This window comes from Euwallacea similis, chromosome 30 (assembly GCF_039881205.1).
Source record: "Euwallacea similis isolate ESF13 chromosome 30, ESF131.1, whole genome shotgun sequence".
NCBI classification, from domain to species: Eukaryota; Metazoa; Arthropoda; class Insecta; order Coleoptera; family Curculionidae; genus Euwallacea; species Euwallacea similis.
Window position 1 is genome coordinate 370375 of NC_089638.1, and position 22714 is coordinate 393088.

The 22714-nt window shown below is 35.5% G+C and overlaps 1 protein-coding gene across 1 annotated transcript; it reads right to left on the minus strand.

Moving 5' to 3' along the window:
* Positions 1-2840: 2840 nt before the first annotated feature.
* On the minus strand, positions 2841-22239 carry LOC136417873 (protein gooseberry-like). The gene is made up of 5 exons (XM_066403729.1): positions 22064-22239; positions 14198-14511; positions 13879-13993; positions 8514-9267; positions 2841-3602 (listed from the first exon to the last, which is right to left on the minus strand). The coding sequence occupies exons 1-5, from the start codon at positions 22116-22118 to the stop codon at positions 3497-3499; spliced, it is 1344 nt and encodes a 447-aa protein (XP_066259826.1). The 5' UTR covers positions 22119-22239; the 3' UTR covers positions 2841-3496.
* Positions 22240-22714: the final 475 nt, after the last annotated feature.

The following is a 22714-nucleotide window of genomic DNA, read 5'->3' on the forward strand; positions in this document are numbered from 1 at the left end:
CAGAAAAAATTCAATTCTAATTTAGAATAGGTATTAGTCTGGAATTTTTACCTTATACGCAGAAGTGGGTACAATGAATATGGAGTGAGTAATAAAATTGCAAAATGGAAATTAGAAAGCAAATCCGCTTTGCGGCCATTCCTTTGGTTGCAACTAATTATTATATATAAATAAAGGATTTAATTGAGCATAAATAGTCATAAAATAAAGCTGATAATTTGAACGAGTGAAAAAAAATGGTTTTGAAATGTGAGTTAAAATGAAATGGGTATCAAAAATATCCATATTTTTTGATAGAGTAATTGTAAAAACACTCCTTGCAAGCGCGTAAGTGCGCCTACTTTATTAGCATTCTTTCTCTAATTAAATGTGAATATTAAAATTTTAAATTATGTTTGACTTTGATTCATCTTCCAGAATAATCAAAGTTCTCAGAAAAAGAAGATTAGAAAAAATGGCGCACAAATGAATGTGAAGGAACTAAAAATTACAAAATGGAAATACGAAAACAATTGTGCTGCAACATTAATAAAAGATTTCATAGAAAAAAATTTGAGAGGGAGACGAACAAAAACACCTGCTTTGAGAGCTAATACCTCTGCCGACATACTGTTTGTCTCAATGAGAAAAGAATTTAAAAAAATTACCTAACTGGCACTGCAACATACAGGTTAATTAAATGGAAGATTTTTCAATAAAAAAGTATAGTTCTAGGTTGGAATTTTTAGCGTAACTCAAAAGTAGGTACCATGAATAGGAAGTAAGTAATAAAATTACAAAATAGAAATTTGCAAACAAATTTCATTTTTCAAAGCCAATTTCTATTTAAATTTCCTTTATTTGTCCTTCTGTTGATTTTCTTCTAAAATTCTTTTCTAGCTTATCATTTATTAACATCAGTGGGATAGCTGCAGAACAGATTCACTTGCAAATGTCCGTTTTATAATTTTATTACTTCCTTCCTATTCATTGTAGCTACTTTTGCATATACGCTAAAAATACCAAATTTTTCTTTCAGAAAATAAATTTTCTATTCAATTACAAGCGATAGTCGATTACAATAATTTAGAGAACGTCAATTGTAAATTAATTTGAACAATTGTAATTGTTCAGAAAGTGTTACAGCTAATATTTTCATCGCTTTATTCAGAATACGTGAAGTGTACTTAAGTAGTGTAAACTCTAATTTAGAAATTAAGTAAGACAATAAGGACCTCTTAAATGTAATTTATAAGAAAGATTCAAGGGTAATTCAATTAATAATGTAATTCAAAGTCTATTAAAAATAACACATGTCATTAATTAGTTTTTTTTGTTACGTTCGTTTTTTTGCCGTTGCTATTATTGCATTATTATTTGTGAATTCTATATTTTCGATTGTTTTGGCTTTTTGTTTTTCACACTGACTCGTAATAAATATTTCAGAGTTTCGGCCCCAGTACGGATCCTTTATGAACTCCAAACATTTAATTTAGATTTTTTTCTCATTTGACACGTTGATGTATTTTACTTAGATAATTTTTGTTGGAGAGATATCTGGGTATATTTCTCCAACATTTTTTATAACTTTAACCGTCCCTGTTATTAAACGCGTAGTGTATATCTAGAATTTTTTTTCTGAGCTCTTGTTATGCTTTCCACTATTCCCGTAATTGCCTTTAATGCGTTTAATCCTGATTTGCCTTTCTGGAATTCGCACTGCTTTGTCACGAAGCCTCCCTTTAAGCAAACTTAATGTGTGCGATATTAATGTAGTTTGAACTTCAGCAAAAGTTAAAGCAGCCACATAAAATTTGCTCGAATGAGGAGGAAATTTATTTAACTCATGTGAATTATATTTGATATTTTCTGATTACAAATGATGTTTTTAGAATTACAATTATTGCTTTTTGAATTACAGTTAACTTTTCTCAAGTATATTTTAAGCTTTCTGTGCGAACAGTCGATTATATTGAATTATACTTGGCGCTTTCTGAGTTACTGGACACGTTTTCTGAATTACGGTAACAAATGTAGATATTTTTTAAATAAGTTTTAAAATCTTTCGAAAGTGTTCTCCAAAAAATACTTTAAAATTATCCTCATTTATTGATCACTAGATAGTTCACATGCCTATATTCAGCTTTCAGTTGTTCTCGTAATTCTCGTAGTGCATGAGCTAAGAGGTTCTTGGTTGGGGTGAAATTCCCTTTTCCACTATCATCGATTGGTATATACAAAGAGATTGGTACATGTATGTCCTTCATTAATAAGTTTTTGATAAAAACAGCGATACATAAGAAATTGGTTGGTCTTTATCTGTATATGACTGGATGGACGTTCGGTGGGTTGCTTTTTTCATGAAACTCGTAAAGTTGTTATTACTCATCAAACGGTAGCCTTAATGGCTACCATTTTAATGAATAATGTCATGGTGATTTTTTTCCAAGATCTAAAGTTGCTTTTTGCCATAAACGTTAGACTTATTAACAGATATAATCTACCTTTAGCATTTCCGTAGATGACGATAAATTTGTAGATTTGTGAGTGTTAATCGTGTAATGAAGTCATTTCTTCATTTAATTGTGAATCGGTTCATTGACTTATTTACAGCAATCACAGATCATTTCATGGTGGTAGTAATTTTTTTCTGGCGTTAGCCACTTGTTTGAATAATTTTTTTCGCATGCAAAATCGAGGTAACGACAAAATTAGTTAACCCTATGGAAAAAGTAAAGCTACGATTTTACACTATTTTAACGTGGCTGGGCATCAAAATGATCAAGTCGAAGATTGCCAGAAGAGGATTTTTTTTTCAGTCAATAATTGGTACTAAAATAAAACCAACTTCTGCTATACCCATTTATTTTTAGTTGAGGACTAAATACTGCACGTACATATATATTACACGTATTTACATCAATTTTACGATTTACATACAAGAAATCAACTAAATTATTAAAGCTGTACAACGTTTCTACTCTAGTTGCTGGTAATAATTTTATATTGCAAATAGCAGGCTTAAACACACCTTCACTTCAATAATAATTACATTAGGAAACGTGATATCATAATCTCTTGTAGGTATATATTTATATTAGCCAGCCCATTTGCAGAACGAGTATTATAACATTAAAGTGAGAAATTCGCTATTTTGCTTATGATCGTAAAGTTTCCGTTAGTTTACGATAAATTTGCACCTTAAGTTATGACATAAGACAGGAGATATATGTTAGTTCATTTACACTAGAACGTTCAAGTAGTTTAATTATTAATTTTTTATCTATTTGTGACTTTTTACAAGTCTGTTAGCATCACAAAAGATTAAAATCACAAGTTTCAATCCTACTTAACTTTGTACATAAGAGAGATATTTGCAACTCTACATCGTTATAGAACATAAGCTTTGATATATCATGTATACATAAATCTAACAGTTTTTGTAGGAACCTCAAACCCATCAATCTTAAAATTTCTGTACATCTAAAAAAACAGCTTAACATTGTATCTGAGCTATTTAGTGAACTCTGCTGGAGCACACCTCCATGGCACCAAAGTAAGGGTATCCAGACTTGGCCTCGCTAGGCGAATGGGCTCCATAGTGACTGCCTCCAGTTAGCAAACTGAAACCAAGAACATAATTTTATTATCTTTCTTATTTCGCGTCATGAGAAAATATTCAGAAGTTGTCTGAGATGCATTTTAGGCAAATATTGCTTTGCATAATTTAAGTAGGATTTGCTCAGTCAGGCATAAAGCAAATTATGCAGAAAGCGGGCAAATAAAATTACCCACGCCTATTAAGTAATTAATTTAACAAAATTGTTAAGCAACGGCCCAGAGCAGGTTCCTGTGTGAAAGACAGAGCATTCATTACGCCAGACAACGCGATATTAATTACGACAAGTAGCCTCTCGAAGTGCCAATTATTGGTGCCAGGTATGGACTCACAGGCTTCGTCGTTTCCAACCGACGAAGTGCAATTTGCTGTTTATGTTAAGCTACTGATCGAACAAGTGCCGTAAATGCTACTTTACCACACATAATTTGCAATTAATTCATGAAATCTTCATAATTAATTTGAAACAAATTCATATCATAAGATCATAAAATCGCCCTCATTTTCAGTGGGAAAAGTAACGAATATCAACATATTCTCTTCTTTTCTTCCCGATTCATGCATTTATGTTTTATAAAGACGCCACCCATCATTAATATTTTATCCCCTAAAATTGCTGCCTACACCGGAAAAAAAACACTTTAGTTAATTTTTTCAGATGAAATCAAATTTTAATTTGATACCTCAGGGAGATTACGCTACTGACGCAATCTAAGGAGAAAACCAATTTTCTTTCTAAACCCAATTTTAGGTGAAGAATATTTCGCCTTTACAAAAATAAGTCCTTTGATCCTGGTTGTCGCAGGAGCTTATTCATCAACCAGGATGGAAAACTCCGGAATCTTCGCCGGATGTTAACAACATGTTGGGTAAACTCATTGAGCTCAAAACTGCCATAGAAGTGCAGAAAATCTTTAAAATTCGAATAATGTATATAGTCAACTTGTGAATTTACACCCTCAGAAATTTGTCTCGGAGTGCTTCTAAGCAAATGGTCGATTTTCTCTCGAGGTAGTGTATCCCAGGCAACTTGAATTGCATTTTGTAACGCTGTTAAAGTACGTCATGTGTAGTAATTCTTCTTCCTGTTATGTCCTATAAATGCTCTATGAGGGAAAGATCGAGAGAGCGTGGAGGCCAAGGCAGCACATTAACATTGCGACTTTATAGATGAGGCATAGTTATATGAGCAATGTGACCATGCATTGTATTCCTGAAAAAGCACGTTTCCTATACGTTAAATATGTAGTATTGCTGTTGGTTCTCACACTTCCTGTATGTAACGCACGGCGTTATATATAAAATCTGATCAATTGTGCTACTACTACGACGAAATACGTATCCTAATTTTGGTTGAATTTGCATTAATTTTAAGAGTTGCAATTTTTATGATAAATAGTATATTTAAACATTCTGTCTGTCTTTCCTGTGATACTTATAGTTTTCATGCTCGCTGTGCTTGTTGTAAGAGGTACTCTCCTGTGAAAATGATAGTTCCATCTTTGTTATTAGTTATAACAGATGCGGCCTAAGTTTTTAGAAAAACGTTATATATCTTGTAGTGTTTTTCTAACCTTTTTACGTAACATTTGCTATCATAATTAAGTTGTGGTTTATTTTTGTTTTAACCAAAACAAATTTATGGGATTGACAGTAATGGTATAATAAAATCTATCGATTTCTGCGTCTTCATTACTTTAAGCGCGCCTCACCACTCTTCTAATTAATTCGTTCCGAACAAAATATGGTGTTTCCCACCTTCAAAAATGTCTACCTTTAACCTGGAGTAATTGTAGGTAATTCGGGGTAGGCAGACATATATCACCACTCGAACCATATAGAAGTTTGAGCCATAAACGAGCATGAGTTTCGTAATTTATTCCTGCATGCGCAGAATTCTCTGACAGCAAAACACTAACTACACATAACTTACGATTAATATATCCTAGCGTTAACAATGGAGCGGGTTTTCTTATTATATTCAATACACGGACTGAGTTAATTTAAACCGAGCCGTGGCTGTGAGTTATGGCGTTTTGCTGTTATCATGAACCGCTTTATAGTATCCGTTTTATTTCTTTTTCGTGTTTAATCGTTAAACTTTGCTTTTCCCCGAAGATATTACATTGGAGTAAGTCGCAGAATCTGCTGGTAACTCATGGGTACTTTTTATGGGCTTCCAAAAACCATCATGCGTCCATACTGTCGATCTGATGTGGTACCATGCTGATGAGAATGTGATGGTGGGTATTTATCTCTGATTTCGATTTTCAGGCTTCGTTTTAAAATTAATATTTAAATATCAATTATCAGGTTTTCAAAAATCATTTTAAAAATACCATGTTTAAAAAGGTCTTTAATTTACCATTCATAACTCAATTAAGAACCTTATTAGGTTTATCAACTGGACGCCCCTGAGTTATAATTAAGATTAATTAATATTATGTTTAATAAATGTTTTGTTCTTTTAACAGGTATTTATTTACATTTTGTATGGGTATACAGGGTATTTCCTAAATGTTAGGCAAAAATTTAGGGGGCTATTCTCTGAGTAATTTGAAGAATTTTTTGTCCTTCCATGATTTTTGGAAAAATACTTTCTTTCCTAGATACAAGGTGATAAATGTTTTTCATGAAATTTATTAAAAGCTACAATAATTGTTCAAAATGACTGCCGCCGGCTTAGATATGGGCTTCTGATCTCCTCATTGACCGCCGAACTCTTTCAAAAATACCAGGACTGTTTTTTATTGAATTGCACTCATGAATTCTGCGATTTCTCAAATCTTCCAGGTTTCCAACTGGATTAATGTAAACTACTGATTTTAAATGACCCCATAAAAAATAGTCCAGAGAGTTGAAGTCTGGGGATCTAGCGGACTAAAAGTGAGGTCCACCACGACCAATTCAGCGATCTCCATATGTTTCCATTAAAAATTCGCGTGCAATCCTACTAAAATGCGCTGGTGCTCCATCGTGCATAAACCACATTGCATTTCTGGTTACCAACGGTACATCTTCAAGAAATTCAAGAAGCGATTGTTCCAAAAAGTTACGATAAACTGCGCCTGTAGTCTTTCTGGTAGAAATATTGGTCCAATTAGCTAATCACCCACAATTCCAACCCAAACGTTTAACGAAAATTGGTGTTGAAAATGAACTTTTAATACTTCATATTGATTTTCTTCGGCCCATGCATGATTGTTATGAAAATTTCTTATTGTATTTCTCGAGTTTGCTTCATCGGTAAATAGAATCAACGACAGTAGTTGCGGAATTTGCGCCAATGTATGCAAAAGCCATTGATAAAATGCAATTCTCGAAGGAAAATCTATAGGAAGAAAAGCCTGAACACGTTGAATGTGGTACGGGTACAACAAATTTCCCCTCAAAACTTTCCACACAGTTTTATTACTAATGTCTAAAGGCCTTGTAATTTTTCTAGTAAAAATACCTGGATTTTCCTCTATTATGTTTAGCACATTTTCTTCCAATTCTGCCGTTCTCACTGTCACTGGTCTTCTAATGTATCTGTTTCACGAAAACGTAGATGAATTCTTTCGAACATTTTTTGATTGGGAACATTACGATTTGGACATCGTTCAATGTAAAACTGCCTAGCCCGTAACGAATTTCCATCGGCAAGTCCATACATGAAATGCATATCAGTTATCTCAGCGTTCGTATAGGTATTCTTGATAAAAAAGATTAAAAGTGGCAAATTTTGAAACGTATTCAAATTAATGACAATGACGTTCAACGTATTTACTTGTGTTGTTTTCAACATCCACATTATCTTGCTACGCTTATTTTAACCATTTTAATAAAAAATAAAAAATGTAGTCAATAAACATGTATAGTCTTGTATCTAAGGAACAAAGCATTTTTACTAAAATCGTCAAAGGACAAAAAATTCTTCAAATTACTCAGAGAACAGCCCCCTAAATTTTTGCCTTAGGAAACACCCTGTATATCGAAAATGTTGTAAAAAATGTATTTAAAAATTCCTTAAGAAATCATAAAGAAATTTATTACTCTTTTTTTTCGGTCTTTTAAGACATGAGGAAGTTTCTTCGCACTTTAAAAGAAAGCAATAAAGTACTTTAAATGTCGAGGGATCAAAATCAAATTCTCCCCATGATTTTGCAACAAAAGAGCCTTTAAATCTCTCCGCTTTATTAAAATCGACTGAAGCGTTTCTGAGATATAATCACTCAATTAACGAAAAATTCACTGTTCTGAATTTTCACTATCAGTTTACTTGCACACATTGCACTCAAATTTCCCGACATTTTAATATCGAATGAGTAATTTCTCTTTAGTATTTTAGCTTCAAAGTTGTTCCTTCTTCCGTCTCGATGGTACTAATCAATGTCTCTGGTACCAATTTCCCACCGTAACCGTACAGGGCCGGTTATTACCAACATAATTCGAACTGAATGATAGTGGGCAATTAATCAATGGCGAATAAATAATAATTCATTCCGGTAGCCCGAGAAGCAGTTTTTAGCCTTAAGTAAAGAGCGGTCGATCGGGCATTAAGATGGTACCGTATAATTTTGTTTAGCACGATTTTCATTGATTGCCTACCGTGGTTGTATAGAAGGGGATTTATTTCAATGACAAGCCTCATGGATTTGCATGATTTTTGAAGTACAGGACAGGCCTCGGAAATGCTTTTGCTAAGAACAACGTATAGACGTTCGTGTTCCGTGCTCAACAAATAGTAGTGAATCGATATAGAGCTACTACGTAAAAAGTCAGCTTAATTAAAAATCATCAATAAATTTGCCTAATTGTAAAAGTCCTTAGTATTTTCCAACAATTATTAAGTCCATCATTCATCCGTTACGTAACAAAATCACAATTAAACAGCATCGTTAGACTCAAAAAGCAAAAAAATATCCCAACTCACCTATAGTTCTCATGCCAGCTGCTGAAATTCTCCGCCATCTTGTTGTTCTGCGTCATGGCTGCCGCGTGTCTAGCCCACGCAGCCGACTGCTGCGCAGGTGACACCGAATGCTGATTGGGCGACACTTGCGCCCCCATACTGTAGGCACCGAACTGGTTTAAATTGCTGTCCAACGTCGCACTCCCAGCAGAGTTATAACCTCCATACAGGGATGCTGCGTTCTTCTCGTACAAACTACCATTTTGCGTATTTGTAGGACTTGAAGAAGTACTCGAAGTCTCCACTAGTGATGTAGCGTTGCTAGCAATGGAAGTAGTTGCCAGTGCATGCGGTAAGCTGCTAGAAGTCAAAGCAGGGTTTGAACTCAACGAAGCCAAGCTGCTGTAGCTTTGCTGTGCAGTCCATGGAGGTTGGTTAAAAGCTCCAGCTGTGTCATATTGGTGCTGAATAGCAGCGGGGAAAGCGCTTTGGAGCGACATGCTATTGAACGCATTTAACTGCTGCGAATTTAGCTGTTTTCTGAGCCTGGCTCGTCTGTTAGAAAACCAGACTTGAACTCTAGCTTCAGTTAGTTTAGTCTTTTGAGCTAATTCTTCCCGGGTGTATACATCAGGGTATTGGGTCCGTCCAAAAGCACGCTCTAGAGCTTCTAGCTGCTCCCCGGTGAAGGTGGTTCGTGATCTTCTTTGCTTCCGTTTTAGGGGAATGCCGGGTTCTAGGTCGGTGTCAGATTCTTCACCTGAGGATGTCGGGCCTAAAGCAACAGAAAAAAAATTATATTCCAAAATCTAAAATTAAGTCCAAATAATAAAGTAAAAAAAAAGATCTCAGAAGGGGAATTAAGGGAATTTGGTATCGTATCCCTTATTTAGCCATTTTTTCCAATAGTTCATTGTTTGAGCACCTTCTAAACTTGAATCATTTGAAACAGAGTTATGTAATCAGTTCTTGCTAAAGTCACATCAGAAATTCCAGTTAGAATTGCAAGCATGTTTTATTTTATGCTTAAAAATTTTATTTTAGAAGGAATCATAGTTTTCGTAATCGAGCTGATGGGTAATAGTAATGAAAGGAACAGAAGTATATTCTATAAGCACTATCATATCTACGAGGATAATACAGAGGTACCCGACCTAACATTAAAAAAAAACAAAATTTGAAAAATACTACAGTATTTCTTAACATACACCTTTGAAACTGAACAACATCCTTTGAGATTAAAATACTTTTCTCTACGATATCCTATGCCTTCTATACCTTGCTTCTAGTAAGAAGCTTCGACTGCTTCAAAATAAGCATCAATCTCGAACTCCAGCTCTTCATTATTGACAAATCTCTTTTTATCGAGCCATGTTTTCAAGTTTGGAAAGGGAAAATAATCTGAGGGAGCTAAATCTGGCGAATAGGGTGAGTGACGAACAAATTTGAAACCAAGTTGATTGATTTTGGTCATTACGGTGGCGAAAGTGTGGACTGGTCCGTTGTTTTAATGAAACAAGATTTTTTTCGCCAAATGCGGTTGCTTTTTCGTAATTTCTTCGCTCAAACACTGCAATAAATTTGTATAATATTTTACGTTTATTGTTTTTTCTTTAGGGAGATAGTCAGTAAAAATGGGCGTCCCAAAAAGTGACGCCGTCACCTTTCCTACAGATGGCACGGTTTTCACCTTTTTTGAGGCTGATTTTCCCCTTGGAGTTTATTATTTTGACTGCTCTTTCCCCTCAGATATAACATGATGAACCCGTGTTTCGTCCATGGTTATGAATCGACGCAAAAACTCGACTTTATTGATACGAAACTTTGTCAAACACTCCCTTGAAACATCCTCACAACTCTGTGTTTGTTCAATTGTGATTAATCGCGGCACCCATTTTGAGAACAGCTTTCTCATATCCAATTGTTCATATTAAATGCTATATACTTTTTGAAATGCTTATCATGTCTGCTAACTCGCGCAATTTTAGCCGACGGTTTTCCATTATAGTTTTGTGGACTTTCACCACAATTTCTGGAGTGATCCTTCATTGGGTCAACCACAGCGGAGTTCGTCTTGGGAGCTTAAACTCTGCCACCCAATATTTTCCAGTTGTCAACTAAGGACCAGATTCTCTCAGAGTAGAATCAAACTCCACTTTGATGATATTGAATGGACAAGACCATTCAAATGAAAATATTGAATCTCGTATCGATGATTCATTTTTCCGTGTTTACAAAATTTCTAATAACGTTCACAAAAAACAGACATAAATTAACGTAGCACCCTCAAACTTTAGATATAAGTTTTTTAAAGTTAGGTATCTGTAATATAGGTAAATTTAACAAAAAATCGCCATGTATATGTCAATTCGGGTACTTCTGAGACTATCCTCGTAATTCTAGGTAGGGTCCGAGCTGGACGAGTTCCACCACGCCCTGGAATTACATGTATACTGAGACTTTTCTGATTCTGACGTGAAATGTAGAATGTAAAAGTCTTTCACATTTTACATCACCACCACCGTTTCCTTCTTACTAATTCCCAGCTTAACCTGCAAAGAGCGTCATTTCTTGTACTATTAAAAACCTCAATGTTAAATGAACGCAAAACCCATTCTCATAAAATACTACAACTAATATGACGCGCTTAAACAAATCGTAGCTCAAATTAATAATGGGATTTTCTTTATCTCGTAAACTGTTAAATCTAATAACCACCCATTAGCTGTTGGTAGGCTTTACAAAGCGCGCGGAAGCGTACGCATTTAATTTATTAATTACGTGATATTATAAAAAATGTAAATTAATTTTGTAGGCATTATGAGATTTAGATCGTGATTTATTCCGTGCTCTTTGAGAGCGGCACTTTAAATGATGATTTATTCGAATGGGTAGATGATAATTTCCTAAGGTCTTTCAACAAAAGTTGATATGGTTGATTCTAGTTCAATACCCCTTTTCACGATCCAGGTTTACTTGAATATATGTAAAAAGTTCCAGCCCAACCAACAATAAATCAACTACCATACCATGGCGAAAACCGACATCATCAGTAAGGATGGACAAAAAGTGAAAAGGCGTCCAGCGTTAAAATCGACAGAAAATTTGAAATGGTAAGGTAATCAGGACCTCACAAGAAGCCGACAATGACTAGCCGAAATCGAGGTAAATTCAGAAGATAATGACGGATCATTTTATCATTAACACGTTTTAGTGTAGTGATTGATTTTCATTATCATCAATTTTAACAGCTACCGGTGGTTGATGCGCCGATAGATACTGCTTTTTTCTTCGCCCGGGCCTTTGGCGGCTCTTTGTTTCATCTCGATAGTTGGTCAATGAAAAGGTTTTTTGATTGCTGGTTGGCTGTGACATCCGTTATTTATAAATAATATGCCAGAATTGCTGATGGGCATGTAATGACCGAAGCGGATGTATTTGTATGTTTCTATGGTGAAAAACTTAATGCTCATCAGAACTGCTCCAGTTGCAGCAATCAGAGCCGTTAATGGTTAGACAAATGCCGCTGTGAAACGGATCTTAAAAATGTGCAGTTGTTGTATGTGCATTGTTTTGATTTAGAGATTTAACATAAGAAACGTAAAGTCTGTTTTTAAGTGCATTCTTTTAATCTAAAGAAGTGTTATTACGTCATCCTTAATGGGCATAAGATCCCATCAATCAGAGAAGATGTATCTTTAAACCTTTTTGCGTAAAAGTTCCAAAGAGAAACTCTGGTTAATTTAGTATTCAGTTCTTGTATAATCCAATTCTTATATAATAAGTGCATTTTTCTGCATAATTACTAATAACTACCGTTTTCCGTATATTCCGGTTATCCGCCCCAGATTCCGAGCCGATACATCCCTAGAGATTATCTCTTCTTTTCACTCTTCTCTAAACGCTACTGATGTTACCCAATAGCAACTGGCGAAATTCATCCATAAATTGCTTTTTGATGTTCAAATTTAAAATTACTGCAACAGACACGTAACAAGAGAAATAGCATAGTTATACAAGAGAAATGCAAGAGATCTCTACGGAAGGGATTATAAACATGATACGTTACCATTACTATCTTGGAAACTATAATAAATAAAAAATTGGTTAAATTGATCTAAATATGCCCATTTTGATACTGAATTAATTATTTGTTGTCGAGAAATGTACCATATTCCGATAGCTTTCGAAAACATTAAAAAAATTCCACTTTTATTTCTCTTTTTTATGTGTTTATTACTGAGAAAGTCATACAGTTTTTGAGACACTTTTTTACCCTGTGCAAGTAAGCAATTTATAAAAAAAATAATTTAGATGGCTACTTAATTTTTTTTAATACGGACCTATTTTTTAATTTCATTATTGAGTAATTATCAATCTGCCAAAACTGATTATCTCAAATAGCTTCTAAGCTTTCGGCTATCAGATTTCTTTACCGAAGAGTAGGCATGGGTTCATAAATATAATAGATTGTGTTTCTTTTTGACTACAGATTGTAGTCTGAAAATGGTTCTTAGAAGCGTGAGGTAAAGTCACTTTACCGCACGTGAGAAAATAACTATTCACGATTTATAGTAGAAATTCAGCTGTCATTGGAATAAACAATTGCCATGATTTATTAATACGTCTAAAGAGTATTTTTAAAAGTCCCTGTACATCTTTTAGTCCATTCGCACTAAGATGTAGACGACAATATCATTCAATGGCTAATGCAAAGGTTTGATCGGTGTCAAGATCATGTAAACGATTTATGAAGAGATAGTGCGATTGATGAAAAATATGAAGTGTTCAAGTTAGATGAAAAAATCATCAATTCATATTAAGGTGAACAGGAATTATTGAAACTTTCAAATAAATGTTCTTTTTTTTAGCCATCAAATCATGGCCAGAGCATTTTGTACCCTGAAGAACTCTGAACTAACCTGAACTAATCTGTAGTTTTGATATTCAACGTCAAATGACGGACTTTTAAATTTCTTTGGTTATTTACCGTTTTTTGCTCAATTACGTGATTTAATTCCAACAGTACAACAATTTAATTTAAAAAACCTTTTGGGTAAAGCATTCATTATTAGTGCGATAGCAATAATATGTTTTTCCCACTTTCTTCTTGAGTTACTCATAATGCGTCAAAAAATTAAAGCATTTCTTCCAGCCCCGTATCGTGGGAACGACTTTTACGATCAGCTCAAAGTAAATAAAACCTAAAAGTTCTTAATGGGCGGTGAAAGAACAGTAAAAGCTGTTCCTAAAAACTAAATTACTATTTGCCTTACAATTGTCACGGAGAAATTGATTTAATTCGAAATGCTTTGATAAAAAATTCAGAATTACACGGTTTACCGGACGGGTATTTTCAATGGTTGTTGTATAACTCGAGACTTACCGAGAATACCATCGATTGAATGGTTTTTCCTGTCAGGATCGTCTTTTCTACCACCCCTTAGCAGTCTACTTATGGAGCTTACTGAGGGAGCTGAGTTTTTGTCACAGATGCCTTCCTGTAATTAATCTTCCTATAATCAGATCGCTAAGAATCTCTACATCAAAGTCCTAATAAAATTGCCAAGAAGATCATTTCCGCAGAAACACTGGAATAAAAGCAGATCATTGGCCATTTCCTTCATTTCCTCGAAAAATGTCTACGAGATAAAGTTATCAGAACTTCGATCTATTGAATCTAAGATCAATTACGAATGACTTACCTTTATCAGCCTATCTCTAATCTCCCACGAAAATATTCCAGGTTGCTCCTTTTTCAATTGTTCAATTCTGGCCTCCACTTCAGCAGTGGCGACTCGAGGTTTAGATCCTCCGATCACTCCAGGTCTGACACTACCAGTTTCTTGGTATCTATTCAGGATTTTCGAAACGCAACCATGGGACACCCGTAATTGTCTGGAAATCACGCAGGGCCGCACTCCTGCACTGGCTAATTCTACTATTTTTAATCGAATATGATTGGGCAGTGGTCTTCCGTTAATGAAAACGCCTCCCAATTGGTTCACTCTCCCTTGACCTGAAACAAGATTTGTATTCGAATGAACGAGGAAGTTTTGTATGCAATGAAATCGTAGGAAATAAGGGATATAAAATTTACATAGTAAGTGCAGAAAGTGGTACTTTGCAATACGCTGATTGCAGTTGACTGACGCGAAGCATAATTGCAAAGTTTTTCCTTACGAATTTCTCTATTCTTTAGAAATTTGTTTTGATTACTAATAGAAATTATATTATTTTAATTTAAAATTTTGGTACCCTTCAGTAAATTTTACTGTGTGCCTCTAGGTCTAACAGCCTCATATTTTTTTAACTGTTCATGAATTTCCGGTAAATATAAGGAATAAATGAGGATTTTTTAAATGAAATTCAATAGGGCACATTGTTCTTGCCAGTCACGTATAAAGTAACGTAAATTCAGGCGTCCGACCGACACCAAAACATGCGAGAAACGGCAAAAGAAAGACGAAGATGCAGAAGAAGAAAAGACGTGAGTGGTGGGCGTGAGGACATTTAACGAAATGAAAAGTCGGCCTGAACGCGGCGACTTTGATCTCGCTAATGTCTGTTTTCATCGACGGACGTTGCACACTTGATTTCGGACCTTTGGGGATCGGTCAGTGCGATGATGGCCGGTCAACGAGGGTCGATTACTGGACCTGCAGTGGCTTTTCAATGGAAATCTTCTATAAAAAAGAGCAAAAAACGTTGAGAACACGTGCCCTATAAGTTTTCGGAAATAGCCATTTACCTCAGAAGTGCAAAAAGTGATGCTTTACCGTACGCTAACTGCAATCGACTGAATAGTGTCTACCACCAGCAACCGATCCATGTTGAGCTTTAAAAAAACGCACTTTGTTCTGAGGTTCTCCATCTTGGGTTTATATTGTATCTTTATTCTATGAATACCTTATATATTAGACATGTCGCTAACGATAAATTGAAAAATGATTCGAATCATCGGACATGGTCTAGGTTGAAGCAGCGATATCTCAGGTAAAAGATAATAGTGAATATTTCCTAATATGCTTTCGAGCATTACTATTATAAACTAAATTTCCAAATCTTTTGCAAACCTCTCAACCAAAAAACCTCTTCTTCTCTTCTTACAGCAAATAAAACCTTACACAACCAATCCTAATCCTCCACTTCGCCCCCGAAAACACCATTTAGTGGAAAATTGCTCGATGATCCATGAACCATATTCAAACACCATGAAGATGGACCACCCCGTATTATCTAACACAAGAACCAAAATGATTGAAATGATTCAAGTGAAGATGACCAGAAAAACCAATTCCTCCATTGTAAACTTCATCTTCAATGCAGAATGCGTATTGTGTAGCAAAGTACGTTATTCCACTTGATGGTATACTTCAGGGAGCTTAAGAATGATTGACGTACGGGGCAATGAAGGGAATTGGGTGGAAAAGTGTAGAATTTTTAAAAAATGTATCTTTAGAGTCTGAAAAATCGACTTCAAAAAGTGCTCGTGTATGTGATGAAAATCAGTCGATCTGATTATGAAAATTAATGCAGCCGTCAGCATTGAAGCTGACTGTTGCATATTAATGCTCAGATCAACAATATCAGGGTGTGATTTCGACGGTGGGAGATTTAAATTACAAATTTTAATTTTTTAATGATAGGAATTAATAAATGTGCATTAAAAATAATACGCTTAGAGCTCAATGGGAGACCGAAATCAGAAAGGAACATCAAGCGAAAGTTAGTTTTGTTTCAGCAAAAATTTAGTTATTTTTTATTGTGCCTAAACATTGATAGTTGATAAGTTAAAATTGGTAGTACTACAGGTTTCCCAACATCAAAAGAATATTAAATAGGCATTTATAATTTATTTGATTTTATATTGAGCTGACAGTTGTTATATGGAAACAAATTGATTAATTGATACTACTCCTCAGGAAGATATGACTGATCTATTTTGCATTCTGGAAAAAGTAAGTACTACTTCTGAATGAGCATTCAGCGAACGATTTAGTATATAATTTTTTTTTGACTCTGCGTTTAACTCGGTGTTTTTAATATTACAGTGTTTCAAAATTCTATATGTTTTGGAACTTGAAATCACCTGTAGAAATCTCTACTAATCTATTTCATATGAGAAATATTCAAAATGAATGGGAACTTTGCCTCTCAAATTTCCTAATTCATAGGAGCCTCAGGAAAGACCTCTATGGATTTGAGGAGGATTCAGGAGTTCCCCTAAAAAGAAAATATTTTTAACACCGTTGCCTCTTATATCACTTTGGGTGCCAAAACACTATGGGCGTTTTACTTTCCCATGTGATATTGGTTATAGTTGACATATGGGGAATACGGGAACCCGCGCCAGTGCGGCAATGTAGCCGACGAGGGCAAAATACGTCTGCCTAACGTGTTATCAAGTCATAATAAAATAAAAGCAGTAGAAAAAGTCTGAATTCACCATCTGTTAAGTAAAACCACACGCGAAAGGACAATTTTTGAAAATTTCTACCAATCCAAAAAGGATTTGCAATCAGCGACAATATCTGAGTTTTTCAATGTTTTTTTCACGTTTAATGAGAAGTTCGTGTCCATTCTTAACTGTCTCGGAATTAAAGAGATTCACTTTATTCTACAAAGATTTTTCGGATATCTAGAAGATTATTGCGATTTCCATCACCTTGATAAACTCCGTGAGAATTAAGGATTGCGTTAGTTTTTATATCAAATGTTCGAATTTAAAAAATTTTTCAGATAATTTGTTTATGTTCTCAGAAGCAATTGTGATATTTTCCAATTTTTTTTTGGTTATTTTGTAATCAATCCCTCTCCCACTCATTGAAGATGGTTTGGATAATTTGTTTTGTGACAAATTTTATTAATTTTTTTCAGCAATCACAGAATTGTTTTAAGATTTTTAAAATTTACCGGATGAATTGTGTGTGTTTTTGAAAGCCACAAAATTACAGAGACATGTTCTCATCAAGCAGGACCTAAAAAAATCATGATAATTTTTCAAATCCTGCTTTTTGGGCTTCCACACAATTAGCATGGACATATTCGTGTTTCGTCTCGATCTCTCCATGGAGATACATTAAAGGAATGCTAGATAAGTTCAAGTAGCAAAGTCTATCATCTCAGTCTTCCATCATACATAATTTCATCTGATTATAAAAATCAGTCGATTATTGTTATTCAAATGAAGCAGATCACCTCGAAGGCGTATTAAGCGTATCCCTGGGACAAAAAACTGACTCGAAAGAGTTTTTTCGAGAGGTGAATCAGATAGGCTACCAACTTGTAGAGCGTTGTGTAAAACCTCGATCGTTTCCTTTGCTGGGGCCGCAAGCCGCATCTTCAGAAAGAAAAGAAATCCAAAAGCTCCCATCCGACGTCGGATGATGGATAATGTTATCTCGCCCGGCTTATGTCAAAAGTGGTAAAGATAAGCATCAAGAACTGGCGGTGTCCGTTACGAGCCTCGACCTACACAAACCGGAGTGTCGTTTAATTCATGTGAAATTCGACTTAAATCTGTATTATTAACTTATCAGATCATCTTCAGGCCGCGACAAATGATTTCATATGCATGCGGACGAAAAAATTACTACTTACGACGCCGCGACAACTTTTCAGATTGCCTTAGAGATAGAAGAAAAATTAACACCCTGCGGGGGCTTTGGCCAATTAAAATTTGCATGGAGGTGTCTGGGTTGTCATCAAAAGGAATGATCTTTTGTTAATTAACCGATGGCGAATTTATAAAATAATTCGAAATAAGGAACCTTGCGGGTCGTCCTTAGCGAGATAGGAATTTTCGTGCAATAATTTTGACCTATTGAGTTTCACCGATACAAATTGTTATAAACTAATTCATTCATCCATGGTCTGGACCATAAAATAAGTCGGTGCTTCTTGCACTCTATAGAAAACGCATAGTCACTAATTAACAAAAACTAGATTTCACACAAACATGGGTATTAAAAACTGGCACCTTCTCCGTTGCTTTTCTCGGTTTAGTTGCTTCTGCCCGTAATTAGTGTCCCTTTTAACGGCGGCCGTTAATACCATCACTGTTAAAATATCGTAGGAATCTACCCTGTGGTCTGCTTGGCAGCCCATTAGTTTTCGAATGACAAAACCCGAAAAAATCCATCAAAGCTGTATGGTGTCGCGCATACCAAATTTTATTAACTCATTATAATAATAACGAAAGTCCCAGTCAAAAGGTGTTCCGAAAAAGATTCACATTGTATTCGGCAATACTCTGAGAGTTGATGTCCGCCCGAGGCGTCCTTCTTCATCTTCTTGACCGGCCGGTATTATAATAAAACACGGGATCGTTTTTAATGAGGATTTGTGGGGCTGATTCTTGAAAGGGAATTAGCTTTGACGAAAGGTAGGTTCAGGCCATTTTCGTTCACCAGTGCTTGGTGTCAATAGCGTCGCAAATTCCAGAAGTTTGATGCAAATAAACGAAAGGCAGAAACGAGTGCATCACGACTCCATGATGTTTCCAGTTTATTTGCAGACAATCCTTCGTTTCACTGAGGTGGAAGACCGAGACTTTTGTGGTCTCGGTCTCGCATTGATTGACAATTAAATTTCAGTCTCAATTTTAATCTTCTACATCAAGACCGAGGCCCAGACTTGCATAATCTTGGTCTTGGTGCGGTAGGAGCCATAATTAGACTATCGGTCTTGGTTTTCGGTCTTTGAGTTCGAGGCCGAGGCTCCTCTTGTGTTGCGTCGCAAACTTGATCATTAAAGTCAAGTTAAAACTACTGAGAAATCATTTTAACTTATTAAACTTATCAAATCCTCATCATTCTTCGTTCAACGATTATCACTAAAATTTGAAAAATATTCTGATTAGGTTTGAAGAAAACTTTCCTTTCGAGACTCTGTCTCGCACACCAAGACTCGTATGAAGAAAGCCTTGGAATTGGCTCGAAGTAGAAATTAAAGTCTCGGTTCCAGCCATGTACGAGACCAAGGACGAGACCAGCCTCTCGGTCTCGCAAAATTCTAGTTGCAGATAGGGTGAAGATGTACTTTTAACACAACTTGTATGTGAGGGGTGATTCCCAAATAAGATTTACTGCAGCTTGAATTAGAAAAATATTTCCTGTTTTGATACATCAATGAAAAACCTCGATTGTTAAGCTCTAAGGTTTTGTAACACCTTAAAATTTCGAATACTCAGTTGGCAGACGCTGCTCAAAAAGCAATAACGCTTTAGAAAAGGTTAAAAAATTGTGAAAAAAGACGCTTTCGTGATAATTCCAAGTTTCAGCCCCATATTACGGAGCATTTTAAGTAGAACCGTTTTAAAATGCTCCAAAATACCGAAAATTCAATTTAGCACAACTGTTATAAATCAAAAACGTTTGTAAATAGGTCGAAATTTTGATGGAAATTTCAATGTAGCTTACAATAAAACACCTCTTGATAAAATGCAAAAGTTTTCTGCAGGATATTGATTAACCTGGCGTCAAGTGTTTCGGTTTATTATTGGCTTCATCAGGCATGTATGCATACGAAGTAAGTACTAGCAGCATGCTGCGCAAGTCTAAATACTTACGCACACGGGGGTATACCCTGGAAAGGGTGGAATGAAAAAGGAGGGTGGGAGAAAAAGGGGAAACCACATGTAAGCATCAGCTTAGTCATATATGTGTGGGAACACTGAAAGTTTCCCCAATTTCCGGGATGGATTCGAGACTTAAAGAACTCTCGAGAATGAAGTTGTCATGAACATCACTCATGTTTCCGTAAGTCCGTAAAGCAATTAGTATGTTGTAAGTAAACATTTTTTTCTGTTTTTTTTTTAGGAGAAATCTAGCTTACAAATCGTAGCCCTATTTATATGTAAAGTACTCCTAACGGAATCACAACCTAAAACAAGTTTGTAATTAAAGGTAAATCTTACTTAAGAAATGCTGCCATTCAAAGATGACATCAGGATTGATGACGCCACTACAAATTAAACACTCAGACTTTTTTTCTACCTTGTATGATTTGCTCAGTCAAGGATATTCAAGAACGGAAAAGTTTTGTGCGGATGAACATAAATGTAGGGAAAGTTACTGGCAGGTCCACGAGCAAGTCCACAAAGAAATCGAGCGTTCAAGTAAAATGTGGTTTAATTTTTTCTTCCATCCGTTCTATCTATATTAGAATGCTCTCAATTTCTTTTGTGGGCGTGCTATAAGCTATTCTTATCCACTCTCTGTGTGATACTAAAAGTCCCAATTTTTGAGCTCAAAATTGGGGCTTTCCTAGTTTACATCTTAAAAATGTCAAAAATTCAATTTAGCGTATACATTATCAGATTATAGAAATGCTACAAGAATAGTTCAAAAATTCGGAAGGCATTGAAACAAAATACTGTTATGTGGTTTCCTCTTGTTGAGAGTTTTTGAATTTCATGGTAAGTCACTGTAGAAGTCCGGAAACCTCATTCAGCAAATAGAAAAAACTAGAGTATCTCTAAATTAGATTGGAATTGGAGACATCACCACACGTCTACTATTCGTAAATTCAATTTGGCATATATATCAAAAAAGCAGGAACATCTTTAAAGGGACTGAAGTGTTGGTGAAAAATAGAGATTGAGAAGGATGTGGAGGAGACAAATAATTTAGAGTCTATCTACTATAAAATACAAGATACATAAAGTAGATGCAAATCTCAGATCTACCCGTCACTAAAATAAATAAATATGTCTTGTGATGGTTTTCTACAGGAAGAAGAAGAAATGAACTAATTAAGAATGAGTAAATTACTTTATGGGATCAGCCCTTCATTGCCGAAGTCATTTCCTGGGGGTGTCAAAACAACAGTACCCTAAGTACACATAAACGCGCATTAACCTGACTTATAGGTTGGCTCAGGTTAGTCTCGTATTAGTCTGTTAGCCCATTTTTTATGATGTTGTGAAAAACCGATTAAGTAAACTGAAGTTATTTGCCTAGTTTCTTAACGAGACAAGTTTTAAAGGTCAATCTATAGTCATCTGGTATACTGCCATACCTACAGCTCAGTATTTAGGCAGAAGCGAATAATTATCAAAAAGGACAAAGTGACATGAACTGGACAATGATTAATTGTTGATTGTGATTATTTATAAAGAAAAATAGCGCATAAATTTGAGAAAGTTTAAGCAGATCGAAGCATCTGATCAATTTTCGGCCCATAAAAATATTTTCGTTAGTATTTTCCACTCCATAGGTACCTTACATTTTTATATAATCTTAGGGTCTAGATCTAGGTGTAGATAAAGAAACATCTTATTTTCTTCATTAGAACCATCGGAAATCGGAATAATCTCTGCTACACTTTGAGCAGTTTGGTCAAGAAGGATGGATAAATACATGACATAAATGAAATTATAACTAGTTCCAATATTTCAGAAAAATATACCATCGACTTACAACAGACCAAACAGATTAATATTACTTTCTGATGGGTACTAATTTCCTCGTTTCAGATGATTCGTGACCTCCATGGTTCATTCTAAGAATTCGATAAGTTCATTATATATCTTATCAGCATTAATAATAATTACTATTAAGACCTACCTTGGAACGGATATCCGGTGAAATATGGAGACATATTCAAAGTGGAAACCGCCATTTGTCCTATACACACAATACCAAAATCACCACCAAGTCGAAGTCCGAAATCACTAAACCCCAAAGTTCTTAGAGTCCCAAAAAAGGGCAACCGCGGAGCTCTCAGTCGGTACCTCTTGACGAAAACTGACCAAGACGAAGTGGTTGATGACCGTACCAACTGGAGGTGCGGTAAATGGGCGGCCCCATGACAGCTAACTTTCCATCGTTCGCACCAATGGAGTTCGAAGATTGGCTGGGACCAATGGGAATGGGTGGGGCCCCGCACATTGTTAAACGCACCGTAGCCTTTGCTTACATGGGCATGGAGACCACCCTTGGAGTCGTACAGTCTGCCCGGGAAAAAGCAGTTCTGCGACTATATTATACAGATGATGATGGTAATTAAGGGTGTTATTGGTGGGGTGTTTTGGCCGATTTTACTTGCAGTTTTTCATGGCGACTTGCCAACAACGAAATGGGTCGCTGCTGGTTCGTTTAGCAATTATTCCTGCCTTTGAATATGATATTAGTTTTAGATTCGCCAAGAAATGAGAACATTTAGGAATGGAACAATTGAATGGACTATAAACTTGTGCTTTATGAGATTAATTTCTC

Bases quoted from the DNA above. Each gene is read 5' to 3' on its own strand.
- LOC136417873 (XM_066403729.1), bottom strand. From the start codon at position 22,118: ATGGCGGTTTCCACTTTGAATATGTCTCCATATTTCACCGGATATCCG. The intron at 14,512-22,063 runs GTAGGTCTTAAT...ATCTTGTTTCAG, and splicing joins CACCGGATATCCGTTCCAAG to GTCAAGGGAGAGTGAACCAA. The intron at 13,994-14,197 runs GTAAGTCATTCG...GATTAATTACAG, and splicing joins TTAGAGATAGGCTGATAAAG to GAAGGCATCTGTGACAAAAA.